The 14,166-nt window shown below is 37.9% G+C and overlaps 2 protein-coding genes across 2 annotated transcripts; one reads left to right on the top strand and one right to left on the bottom strand.

The window, feature by feature from the left end:
• Positions 1-4,420: 4,420 nt before the first annotated feature.
• On the bottom strand, positions 4,421-7,408 carry Prps (phosphoribosyl pyrophosphate synthetase). The gene has a single exon (XM_073082022.1). It carries the CDS (start codon positions 7,162-7,164, stop codon positions 6,136-6,138), a length of 1,029 nt encoding a protein of 342 aa, XP_072938123.1. The 5' UTR covers positions 7,165-7,408; the 3' UTR covers positions 4,421-6,135.
• A 280-nt stretch (positions 7,409-7,688) lies between these two features.
• Positions 7,689-13,440, top strand: Hinfp (Histone H4 transcription factor). The gene is made up of 7 exons (XM_073082021.1): positions 7,689-8,090; positions 8,640-8,781; positions 9,827-10,068; positions 10,351-10,566; positions 10,870-11,090; positions 11,775-12,041; positions 12,670-13,440. The coding sequence occupies exons 1-7, from the start codon at positions 7,857-7,859 to the stop codon at positions 13,010-13,012; spliced, it is 1,665 nt and encodes a 554-aa protein (XP_072938122.1). The 5' UTR covers positions 7,689-7,856; the 3' UTR covers positions 13,013-13,440.
• Positions 13,441-14,166: the final 726 nt, after the last annotated feature.

Raw genomic sequence — 14,166 nt, 5'->3', positions numbered from 1 at the left:
GCATAGATTTCATCTGATATTAACTGGCTATTGCAGCCCCATGGGCTTGCCTCTAAGTTTTCTTGAGAAGTGTACAAAGTGTAAAAGTAAATGGTTTTCCCCCGAACTTACACAGAAAAGGGCAAATTTATGCCAAGAAAGGAGTGAAGCCTAGACACTCCCATATGATAAAACCATAATTTTAAGTTAAATAAATTTACGACCTACCCCTGAGGATTATGTTACATTTCTAGGTAGTTAGGTCCCTAGTATAAACTAAATATATGTAACTAAATGAGGCTGATATTGCCGCAGTTATGTGACGTATTAGTCCGCGTAAAACTGCTAGTATGACTGACTACACCTGCTAGCAACAACTTCAGAACGGACTAGCAGTTTAGCGCGGACAATTCCTTTGTAACAAAATAATCGATATCGTTATAAATGCAAATGAAATTACATAAAATAGTCTTCGATCACTAATAAGAACAAAATAGTACATACTTATGTTTCTTGTTTGTACCCAATACCAAAATGATATGTCATGAATTATTTATTAGATTAAATACAATGTAATACCTGTTAAATACGGCTCATATTGCGTATGATTGATATTTATCCTATGTATTATTGAAAACATACAAACAAGCTACACGTCATAGTTTTAATAATCACCAACTTAATAATATACTCGTAGGTATTACATGCTTACTAGATATTTATTAAAATAACATTGGAAACATTTCGTATTTATCAGTGTGCTGTGACGATAGCTGTTGGGGGTGTACATAGGTCGCAGGCTATCTTGTATCAAGAATCCTTGCTTTTGAGTACTTTCTTGAGTAATTTAACATATTTTTTAAGCTTTATGTTTGTAGTTTTAACGTCTTTTACTCGTAGTAGATGCATACATACTATATACCAGACATGGGCGCCACCTATAAAATGGCGGCGGGGTGGAGATTTTTACTCTACGAGTAGACGGTGGCAAGAAATTTGGGGCGTAAGCCAAATGTGTTTTTTTTTATTAATCTCAGGTGTTTCCTGGCAATGTTTTCCTTCACCTTAAACGGTGAAATTAATTTCTAATACGCACATAATTTTGAAAATCAGAGGTGCGTGCCTGGGTTTGAACTTCGGACCCCTCGATCGAGAGGCAGAGTTTCTACCACTAAGCAATCACTGCTCTAGTGCTATTTAATCCAGTGATAATAAAATAAGTGTTAGGTATAACAAATGGCACTTGTATTTTGTATTTACCTATTTTTTGCTTATTATTTTACATGTTTAAAAATTGTTAGTGTAGTATAATAACTACTAAACCTACTATTTTGACCCATAACATTTTTCATCAGTGACGAGGGCACTGCTGATAAAAAAAACGCTACTCACAATGTATCAAGCTAATTAAACTGTCTTGTGTCATTATCAGAAAATTATATTAAGTACTTACCTACTTACTTGGTATTTACCTTCGTTATTATATAAATAAAAGATGGAAATGCAGTAAAGGTATGTGACAACGGCTATCTGTATAAATACTACCTACATGATTCATCATCAACCCATTATTGTCCCATTACTGGGCACGGGTCTCCTCTCAGAATGAGAAGGATTAGGCCATAGTCCACCGTGCTGGCCAAGTGCGTATTGGTAGACTTAACATACCTTTGAGATTTTTTTTAATATAAGTCTCAGGTATGCAGGTTTCCTTACGATGTTTTCCTTCACCGATACTACATGATTATGAAATTACAAATTACTCTGTCCTCAATAACCATGGGAACAGCGTGGTTTTACAGAAGTAAAAAACGAGCGTACTTAGTTATAGTCCATGATAGTAAGGCAACCGTTGCACATTGAAATCAAACATCAACCACAGAAAGGATTAGAAGCCTACTTTAAGTAGGGCACAGATTCCTTGCTATCACTGAGAATCTGCTATCACTAGTTGGAACGTGTCCTAGTCTACATGTATCTGAATGAAAGGTATACTATAGGCCTCCAGTAGCAATGCGAGATAAAAAGTAGCAGTCTGGGTAGTAGTAGTCTGGGTGTGTGTGTATTTGTCTCTGTGTGTCCATAGCAACCACGATACAGGGAATCCTAGTGTGTGGCCGTGAGTGTAGAAAGCGTTTTTTTAATACGAGGCGATAGTCCACAAGAGTGGCAACTCATCCATGATAGACTTCATGTAGAAGTTAGAACCCCTGGTATTGCGCGAGTTTGTTACAGATGTGCATGGGCGGCAGTGACCAGTACCCTTATCATGAGTTTTTACGTTTTGACTAATATGACTTTTTGGTATTCGTTTACGTATTGGCCCATACAAATTCCAAGTTCTGACACAATCCGCTAGGGGCGCTGATTGGAAATTTGTATGGGCAAATACGTAAACAAATACCAAAACAGTCATATTTGTTAAAACGTAAAAACTCATGGTAGGTGTACAGTTCTACAGTTCTCATCAGATGGATCGCGTGCTCGTTTGCAACTTCAACCTTATATAAAACAGCTTTATTCATAGGTGATCATTATCTACAACAGCCGATATTTTTAGACAAACTTCCGACATCATTATCTTATACTGATAGAGATAAAAGACGCATACCTAAATACAATAAAGGCTTCTACATTACATTTTTTTAAATGGTTGTATAAATTGTAATTATTCAATCAATCGTTTCAAAATATTGCCATTGGCATGTTCTCAGTCGGTAATAATGCAGAGTTTGCACTATAGGTGAAACGAAAACCGTCTTATATTTTTGTCTAGCTATTCATTTGTTTGAACTAGTTACGTCTACCCACTGTAACATGCCTTAAGCAGTAATTTGAAGCAATGTCTGAATCCTCACAATGCATCATATACTTACTTACAAATAAAACGCAACTTGATCACTCATGTAATAAGCTACCGACAACAGTCGTCAAGTGTACATAGGACACTTGTTTTCACTAGATATCGAACGAGCCCACAAAACAAACATCTTAACATCAAGGACAGTGACCTTAGGTCACTCGGCGTCGACATTTTGATAACGTCATGATGTAATACACAGATTGATGCGATCAAACAATTATTATGAATGTGGCAGCGTTATTATTGAGTGCCTGTTATTTTTGGACTAAGGCCGCTTAAAGCGCTCAGTGGAGAATGTAACCACCTATTTTGATATTCGCTGGACTTTTGTATATCATCATTAGGGACATGCTCCTCTTACGTGCTTAGCTGTTTTACTAAACGTTAAGGATTTTTTTGTAAAAAAAATATTTTATTTTCCAATCATAATATTAATCTGTATTAGAGAGGTCTAAATTAGAACGCCTCAAAAAGTAGGTATGTCCTTACCACACCTTTCAAAACGGAACATTGTAACGCATAACACTGCTGTTATAATGCAGAAAGTTGTGGCGATGGTGCTTATAGAGGTGAACCACAGAGGATTCTACCACCTTTGATATTATAGAGCAATTTCATCCTTGAATTAAATTATATTTTCACATTGATTTTCTGATCTTAAAAATGGGACAGTCCCGTTATAACAGTACGTGTGGCCTATCTTTAAATATGACAAGCGTTTTGTTTGATGTAGGTACTAACAGTCTTTTCTTGCGTGGGTTTTGGACTCGTTTAGTACCTATTACCAGCCATGTAGCAAAATTAAAGTCACAGCTGTTCCTACTGGGTATAATTAACATATTACATAGATTTCTTTCCTTATTCTATTCTAATAAAATTGGGGTTCCGTGGCAGAGCAAGTCTATTCTTGATGTCGGATGATCCTTATTAATATTTCCATATTTAAAATATAAAAAATATATTATTGATAGCGGTAATCGAATTTGCAGCTCATCGTTTAAGATGGCTCTGCCACCCATGGCCCTTGCAACAACAGACTAAGTAACAGAAATCCTATCTCCCATAGAATGCTGTTAAAAATAAAGTAGGAACGCCATAACTTTAAAGTTTTACCACTGATATAAGGATCGTAACGAGGAAAATAGAAAAGTAATTAATATTTAATGATATGTTGTCATTGTTGATAAGTTTTAGCCGAGATGTTGCTAGATTAGACTTTTTAGTTAAGATATGCATAAACGTAAAACCAACACGGATCCAGGCTTTCGAAATTAAGTATGGACCATAGGTGGACCTACCTATATGTAGACTTTATAATTGCCATTTTTTCCAAGAGCTCATGGCAAAACAAAACTGATTCGATTGTAACATCTCTCTATACTGTTAATTTGAACTTGAAGCGTCCGAAACTTGTTGCGTTTTGCAAGTTTATGGTATTTATTCCCGACGATGTGTATACGTTGCCAAGAATTTGCCATTAATATGTATAAAAAAAACGATATGAATTTCCAAGTTTATTTGGAGGTCGATACGAGAGGGAAGCGGCTAAAAGCCGAATTTAAAAATCAAAGGAAATAATCTTATAAAAAAAACACTTAAGTGTTTTTATATTTATTTATGTCTTAGTGTATAAACCAAATATACATAATTATTTATTTTAGAAAAAAATCTCCTAATTTTCCTAAAATTATCTATGCCAATGAAAATACATAATTAAAATAAAATTTGCGAATTGGCTCTTGAATTTATATACTAAAATAAAGTGCATTGCATAACATTTAATTATTTCAAGTGTATATAAAAGTTTCCACCAGTTCCAAATTTTAGTAAATATATACACCAATAAAGGCCACTTGTACACGTTTTCAAAATTGCTTCCAAAGCTAAAGTTTATTACAAATATTTTTATACTTTATCTATATACTAAAATTATAACTGATAAGAAACATTAGGTAGCTAGTTATAACTGGACAAAAACAATTTTATGTCTTTTAAGTAATTAAAAAAAAAAAAGTGTGAAATAACATTCATAGACAAACTTACCTCATTTAAATGCAAATATAAATTTAAGAACTCTATGGCATCATGGAATGGTTCTACGACTACACTATATAATATTGTCATGACAAAATACCAACGAATTTGGAAGTGTGTGTAATTTTATGATGCGTTAAATGATTGATGCTCTAAAAATATAACTTAGCTGAAACATGATACATATTTTATATGGAAATAGTGACAGACAGGCACGCAGGCAATCTGTTACAGCAATCTTATGAAATTTACAACCTATTTTAAATGAATTACATTTCAACCAAAGATACTGTTGCTATTTAGATAACATAATGTTAGAAAACAACACCATATACAGATATATTAGTACATAATGTTAAATTGGTTGTGTTTAAAAACTGAAGCCACATTTAGTGTTGCTTCTTTAACAAAGTGGTATCTAGACAAACAATATCTAAGGCATGTTACAGATGTATTTTCACTGATGAGGACTAAGATGGAATGCCTGTACTGGCTAGCACGCGTCAGACTAAGTCGGCAGTATAACAGATCCATCAGAATCTCCCACAAAAGTTGTACCTTTGATGGAAATTGCAGTAATAAATGAATATTAACCAAGTCTTATTTAACTTAATGAGATTAAAACTAGAACTAAATTAGTATGTATCCAACAGTCCTCCTATAACATTAATACAAATTGTACCTTGAGAATAACAATGAAATAAGTGGAATAAAATAGTCAAACCAACTTTTTTTTTAAAAAACGCTTTAAAAAGTGCTAAACTATCAAATGCAACATTCGACTTTAGTCTTATTATTGTAAATTCCAGTAGATAGAAGTAATTTTCATTTACGATTGAAATAATGAAAAGGAATTTTGTAGACATGTTTTTTTCTATTAAAACAAACCAATTGACAAGTTCCTTCAATTCACACTTTGTTTCTTATTTTAGTCTGCGGATATTATTATTATCTACTTCGGATAGATTCGATCCTCATAGGACTCTAATTTCATACTGTATTACAACTCAAATTTTCCCGACAAGTATATATAATTTTGCTTGTTTTGCATATTTTAGCTTTCAATCTTGCGTATTTTAGCTACTTACATCATTGTAATTCTAAAGGTAAGAAATAACGATATCACTGCTTTTCGGTAGAAATTTCAGCCTAAGCTAAGGTTATAACAATATCATTTAGTATGTCAACACATGCAGATAATTTCATGCAATTACAAATGATGTTGGAGAACGTATCCTAAATGTAAAAAATGAATTAAGCTAGTAAGGAACATTAGAAAAGAGGTATGAAACGGATTCCCCATTATGTGTACGCCGCACAGCCTCCGCTAACATCATTGATACATCAATACACTGTATTTTGGGGCACTCCTGCATGTGCCTCTCTTGTGGAATCGTATTCGTTACGACAACAGCTTCTAAGCAAGCGTTGTTGATCCTCGAAATGGCTGGGCCTGAGAAAATTCCATGGGTCAGTATTGCATACACTTTAGTGGCTCCAGCCTCTATTAGTTTTTCTGCTGCGTGACAAATAGTTCCACAAGTGTCCGCCATGTCATCCACAAGGATGGCAGTGCGGTCTTTCACATCTCCAACTAACACCATTGAGGCGACTTCGTTCGCTTTCTTTCGCTCCTTGTGGATAAGAGCGAACTCAACATTCAAACGATCAGCAATGGATGTGACTCGTTTTGCTCCTCCGGCGTCAGGGGACACGACAATACTCGTTTTCCAATCCGGAATGTTCTCTTTAATCCACTTGAGGACTGCCGGCTCAGCGAACAAGTTGTCGACGGGGATGTCGAAGAACCCTTGGATTTGAGACGCATGGAGATCCATTGTTATGATGTGGTCGGCGCCGGACACGGAGAGAATGTTAGCGACGAGTTTCGCGGTGATCGGCGCTCGGCTTTTGTCTTTCTTGTCTTGACGCGCGTACGGGAAGCACGGGATAACCGCGGTGACGCGGGACGCGGAAGCGATCTTGCATGCGTTTATCATAATAAGAAGCTCCATCAAGTTGTCGTTGATCTCCCCGCTGCCGCTCTGCACGATGTAAACATCTTCGCCGCGCACAGATTCCCCTATCTCCACGCACGTTTCCATGTTACTAAATTTCTTGGTTACCACTTTACCGAGATCGATCCCGAGGCGGTCCACGATCTTTTGCGCCAGATCCGGGTGCGAGCTACCGCTGAAAACTTTGATGTTCGGCATCCTTGTGGTCAGAGGTAACGCGATATTATCCAATTTATTCACTACTTCTTCTAACGTTATAGTTGATTTCATCAGCGCCGGAGAGAAATGACCTCCGATCCGTCGGCAGCTGTATGTACGACGGGAATAAAGCGTTGAACTATTTATGCGCGTCTAATTAATGATAAGAGGTTGGTAGTTGTGGCAATGGCAACGTGGGGACTCGCGCCGTGCCGCAAATACGCCACACTTCACGCGCTCGCCTCGCACGCACGTTTTTTATTTTATTCAATGAAATTAAATTGTCTTGTCAAGATGAACGAAAACGACAAGGACAAACCGGTGTGACCAGTTTTTTTGTTCGAATTTGTAACTTGATCGACTTCATTCTTCTTATTGTTGGAAAAAATAAAAAAAATGAGAAAATAAAATATAGCCTTATGTTTATTATTGAGTATTCATGTATTTTATGATTGAATGACGTATTCATGATATAACAATGACGTAAATTAAAATTATTGCCTTATTGCGTCTGTGGTTATGTTTAATCTAAGCCTACGTCGGTACGACAACAATAAATATTTTGATTTTTGACATTGACAAATGACAATTTTATTATTCATTTTGTTATTTTCTTCCCGCCGAGAGTACTTATCTTAATCAATTGGTTCATTGTTAATTATTTTGTGGTTTTTAATACGCCATATATGGAAAATACCATGTGGAATAGTTTAGATGTGAAATAAAATAATCCAGTACTATTTTATAACTTTAAAGGCGGGAAAATGGCACAAGCTGAGGAAGAGACAAGGCCAGCGAAAGCAAAACTTATTCGTTGTGTGGACTGGCTCCAGAAGCAGAACGAGTTGGAGCCGAAGAAGCTATCGTTGCAGAATAAAAATGATATTCAGTTCATTATCGAGTGTAATGCGCAGCGGAAGAAATTCTTGTTATCTGTTGCGGAGAACGATAGTGTTCCCGCGGGTGTAGACGAACCTCCCGTGGATCCTGTACAAGTGGTATGTTGTTTAAAAACAATACTAATATATCATTAGTAGTTTATGTAGTTGTGATATAATTTTGGCATCTGAATAAGAAAGTAACAGGTGTTACGAAGCCTGCAGTCTGAAAATGAAGGCTTCCAGTACCTTTTAAACGATACGGCCAAATTCTCGGTTATGAGTTCATAATGAAAGGGAGTTTATAATAAACAGAATAACAAAACAGGTGTAGTTTGACATACAGAGGATTCCAGGTTCAATCCCTGGCTAGACAGATATCTAAATGGTGAATTTCGGTTCTCATCTGGTTTCCAGTATATGCTGCTATACTATTTAATATTACTAGCTGACCCAGCAAACATGTGTTGCCATATAAATTAAAAAAATGTTAAGGGTGAACAACCCTTATCACTTAGGGGTATGAAAAATAGATAATAGCCGATTCTCAGACCTACTGAATATGCATGTAAAATTTGGTGAAAATCGGTAAAGCCGTTTCGGACGAGTATGGTAACTAACACTGCAACACGAGAATTTTATATATAAGATGCTATTTTTCTGTTAAAGCCCTTGCGTCGGCTTCGTGTGGACTGTCTCCGCATGCTGTGTGAGTGGCAAGAATGTCAGTGCTACTTCGTGGATTATGAACTGTTTCAGAAGCATGTCGTTGATCATACCTCACTGGAAGTGAGCGAGGGGAATGAAACTGGTGAGTTATCTATAGATATCTATTAAAAATGGAGCTTTTTGTGGCTATACATTGAATATGTTTGCACAAAAATAGGAGAATTGAGAATAAGTAATTGTGGTGCCTTCTCGTTTCCTCATCTGTGGTGACTTCCCACTACTAGTCAAGAGATGGCACTACACATATTCTGAATCTTGCTATCAAAGTTTTCTCAAGATCTTGCATATATACAAGCTCCGAACCGAGACTGTTAGAGCATGGTAGCTCCCCGGGTATGATCACCTAGCGTGGCAGGAAATCTCCCTTTGCCAAATAATAATAAGAGTTTCTATAATTTGTTGATCTCTTTATATGTGTTTTTGAACTTATATCAGTATATTTACTTCACTTTAAGTTTTTATTTTATTTAAATCGATCTGTTTTATCAGAAGTTCTATCAGAAACACTTTAAATTCAAAAGTATTTTTTTTTTACTGCATGTTGCAACCACATACAGTACAGATGCCTATTCGCCATGGAGTTCACAATATATCATACTAGTTTTTGCCCGCGGCTTCGCCCGCGTTTAAAAGAAAATAACATAACATACTAACATACATAAAAATCAAAATTCGTACCTTCAACTTTACTAAAGATCATCACTTGATCAAATGCATAGTTTACGATTAAATCCTTACTAATATCGAATAAAATAATCGATGTTTTGGGTCTAAAAGATCGATTCTCCGATTAATCGTTTTTAGATCGCCATCCCTAGTTCCCGTGGGATTTTCGGGATAAAAACTATCCTATGTCCTTTCTCGGGTCTCATACTATCTTTGTACAAAATTTCATTAAAGACGGTTCAGTGGTTTGGGCGTGAAGAAAAGACAACCAGACAGACAGACAGACAGACAGAGTTACTTTCGGATTTATAATATTAGTAAGGATAACATATGTCTATCTAAATTGATATCCAAATAATTTTAAAGGTACTAGAAGCCTTCGTATTCCGACAGGCTCTACTGTAACACCTATTAGTAATATTTTTTATATACTATTATATAAGTTTATTTTTATTTTCTAGTTAAGTACATGTGTCTTTGGGACATATGCGGTCACAGCACGTCAGACTTTGATGAAATGGTGCGTCATATGAATTACCACGCGTATCATGCAAGGTTGTTGTCGATCGGCTTCAACGGCAGAGCTACCTTGAAGTTGGAACGATGCAAGAAGGACTCTAGCAAACGGAACAAAGTGCCTTCGTTGAAAACTCAACATGGTTGCATGTGGACTGGGTGTTATGAAAGTTTTAACTCTATTCAGGTATGTTTGATGAGGTTTGAGTAGGATAGGATAGAATTTAAATATGTTATAGCAGCGCTTAACACTGCTGTTAATAGGCAGAAATAGATGTGGTGGTGGAGGTTTAATACTGTTTTTTGTTACTGCAATATGAGTATTATGGCTGGCTGCAACTTTTTTAAGTCTCATTCCTGCCTAGTCTTTCCAAAGTTGGGATAAGCCTGATGCTTAGTCTCAATACACAACTTAAATGCACTTTAGTGATGGTTTGATATCATTGTGAGTAATTTGCTACACTTCCAGGCGTTCTTCGACCATGTGAAAGTCCACATCTACCTATCATCTGATAGTTCCTCCGAGCACCTATGCTCTTGGGCGGGCTGCGGCGAGGTGTTCCCGCGGCGAACGTTGCTCACTATGCATGCACGTTCGCATACTGGGGAGAGCCTCATAGCGTGTTACCACTGTGGCAGGCACTTCGCTTGTAATAGGAAGCTACGGGATCATCTGGCTAGACAGGTAAGTGTGGTGAGGTGGTGCGAGCTGACTTTATTTATGGGAGTTATGTTGTTTTTTATAATTTGTGTGGGCTTTCAAATGAGTTGGGTGTGTTAGGATTAAGTAATAACTTTGGTTGAAGAAAATATGTATTTTTAGGTGGTTTTTAAAAGATACTACATTATTATATTTTGGTAAAAAGTTACCTGTGGTTTTAAGAGGTTTATAAGGTCAATAGAGTTGCCATACATGGATCTGTGTCTGAAGACTGGACTCAGTGGTGCACAGTGGATTGACATCTGCTAATGAGCTGTGTTTTTGCAGAACGTGCGCGCGGACCTCGGCCACCAGTGCAACGTGTGTTCGCAGTACTACGCGACGGCGTACCTGCTGCGCGAGCACACGCGGCAGCACGTGTGCGCATACGCCTGCCACCTGTGCACGATGTCCGCGACGTCGCCGGCCGCGCTCGCGAGCCACGTGCGCTACCGGCACGTGGCCGGCGGCGGCGCGCGCTGCCACGCCTGCGCGCTGTGCCCGTACAGGTGCGTGTGTGTGTGCAGTGCGGTGCAGTGCGGTGCAGTGCGTGGTTGCGCGAGAAGGATCGAGTGTGCGTCCGTGCGTGCAAGCTCGAGTGCCCTGCTGTGTGAACGTGCATGCGTTCACGTTCACGGGAGTGTGCGTGTGTGTGCGCGCGGGCGTGTATGTTTATGCGGAAAGTGGTATTTTATGTGTGAATTTCAGGGTTCGTACTGGTATGATTAGAGTGTGTTGCAGCGAGGTATGGTGAACTATACGACTACATCCGGCAGCAAGTATGTGTATTTTTTTTTTTATAATATAGGAGTAGCAGACGACCATGCAATCCACCTGATGGTAAGTGGCTACTGACGCCTATGGACATCTGTAATCAACCCCATTTTCTGTCCACACCCTTCAAAACAGAACACAGCAGCGCCTAACACTGCTGTTATTATGCAGAAATAAGTGTGGCGGTGGTGTCGCCGGAGTCTCTCACAAAGGGTTCTCGTCCACCACGTTTACTTCGTGATTAGCTGATATGCGTTACATTAGGAAATGAGATGCGTTACGGTGAAGTTTAATGCGGTAAGGTGAGATAAAATGTGTTCAAATGTGGTAAGGTGCGAAAAGTCGAGTTTGCGGTTGTAAAACATACTCGTAATATTTTTCAAAAGAAAAATTCTCACAATTTCACATTTGGCTTACAGAGCGGTAACAAAGTCGGATCTCCAGAAGCATATGGCAACGCACAACCGCAAAACAAAAAGCGAGGAAGACGACAGCAGTGACGTGGGACCGTCTGATGAAGAAGATTCCGATGGAGAACTTAAACGTAAGAAGAAAGTGCCCAGGAAGTACGCGTGTCATATATGCCCTGAGAGGGAAATGAAGGTGTTTTCCAGGGGAACCCGCTTGACCACACATTTAGTGAAAGTGCATGGGGCTCAGTGGCCGTTTGGCTACAGTCGGTTTAGGTGAGTCTCTCGTATTTAATCGAAAATAAATTACAGAAAAGTAAAATGGTGCTAGCAGTAGTACAAGAACCTCGGCCTCTTGATGGCCGTCAAAGTTCACCTCTGATTTTTCAAAGTTATATATGGATTAGAAATTAATTATCACTTGCTTAAATGGTGAAGAAAAATATCGTTCGGAAACGTGCATACCTGAGAAATCGTAAAAAAAGTTTTTGAAGGTATGTAAAGTCTACCAATTTGCACTTGGCCTGCGCGATGGACTATGGCTTCCTTCGGATCCTTCTCATTCTGAGAGGAGATCCGTGCCCAGTTGATGATGAAAGAAGTGCTATTGTATGCTATTGTAGGTTGATACTACACAAATCTAGAATTTCAAAATTATACATTTAGTCAAGTGAAGTTTGGTTTATTTGTGATGATGACTATTTTTTCACTGTTTACTTGAGTTCAGGTTTAAAGGGTGTGGTACACTAGACTTTCTTGTATGGTGCTTGAACTTACTTCTCAAAGATAGTAATACATCTGGGACTTTCATGTCTTACCCTATTCGGACTTGAATGGTCATTGGTAATTATCGCCTATGGGCTGTAGCGGCCACTTAACATTAGACTGAATTGTTTTGTTTTAGGTACCAATTAAGCGATGACGGCATCTACAGACTAACCACAACGAGAATTGAATATTTGGAACTGTCACAAGAGATTGTTGGTGGGTACAGTAGAGGTCCCAAAGGCACGATATACGATAAAAAGTTAAAATTCGATGTCAAACAAGTGGCTGAGGCAACTGAAAATACCCCAAATTGCTTTGAGATTACTCTTGAAGATGGCAATGAATTAAATATGGATTTTAAGCCAGAAATTGAAAAGACTGAACCAGACAATGCAGTAGAGATTACTATGTGTGATGTGGATGAACACGGCAATATTATAAGCTCTAAAGTTATCAATTCTGATTATGTTTTTACGTAGATTGTGCTACTAAATGATTAACATTGTATACGATATTATTTTTAAAACATATTTGGTAACGGGAGATTTCCTACCAGGCTAAGTGATCTCCAAAGGTCTTGTGTATTAAGATGTTAAGAAAAGGACAATGCCCATGAAAGTATGGACTGCCGTCCAGAGTTGCATCAAATTAAAACTTGTTGTGGATGTATAAATAACCAAATACTACCACCAATAATTATTTTTTAGATCAGCACCCGGGTTCTCAAGTTATTTACCGAAATGTTACATAACCTCAAAATCGAAAATATCCGACGATAGATCGATGGTCGGTTTTAACTGATAGTAGGTACCTATAATGTACTTCGATTAACATATTCCATTTACTTTTAAAGATAGTAGGTAAAAAAGTCTAAAATAATCCTAAAAACCTAAAATATGGAATCCCCTTTATATTTAAAGAAACTATTCTGATCGACAAACCATGTAAAAAAATCAAAAAATAATTTTAATATTACTTTCATTTTGATGCATGAGAAAAATCAGTACCAAGAATGGGCATTCTCCTTTCGTTAGCATGATTCAGCGCCATCTCTTGATGAGTTGCGAGAAGTCGCCATACTTACAATTATTTGGATTGGTGACCTCTACTAAGGTGCGTTTCTATCAGGGAAAAGCTAAATGTAGTAAGATGTGATATGAAAATACGTAGCTTTTTAAAATATAGGAGTGGCAGACGAAAATGCGGTCCACCTGATGGTAAGTGGCTACTGCCGTCCATGGACATCTGTAATCAACCCCAGATAAGATTAGCTTCCTACCTGAGGTCGCCCACAAAAGCGCCGTTACAGCTGTACGTTGAATGTAAGGTTTATTTTTGCCATCAGACATTGAGCGTGTCAGACATGTGCTGTGGCAGACAAATGAATATTTTACGACCTGCGGAGGTCACCATACCGGTCTGACGCGCAAAGGATCCCGGGTCCGATCCCCGGCCAGACAGATATCTAAACGATGAATTTAGGTCTCTGTTTCTGGGTCTGGGTGTTTGTGTAGTTGTCTCTGTGTGTCTCCACAGCACCCACGATGCAGAGAATCCTAGTGTGGGGCTTTGAGTGTAGAAGGCGTTAAGCGTTACTTACTTACTATGTTCGAGAATAAAAAATGCCTTAAAA

Source organism: Epargyreus clarus, unplaced genomic scaffold (genome assembly GCF_041222505.1).
Source record: "Epargyreus clarus isolate Ecla_fem2 unplaced genomic scaffold, WU_Ecla_fem_2.2 ptg000017l, whole genome shotgun sequence".
NCBI classification, from domain to species: Eukaryota; Metazoa; Arthropoda; class Insecta; order Lepidoptera; family Hesperiidae; genus Epargyreus; species Epargyreus clarus.
Note: the sequence above shows the minus strand (reverse complement) of the source record. Positions and strands in the feature narration are given on the sequence as shown.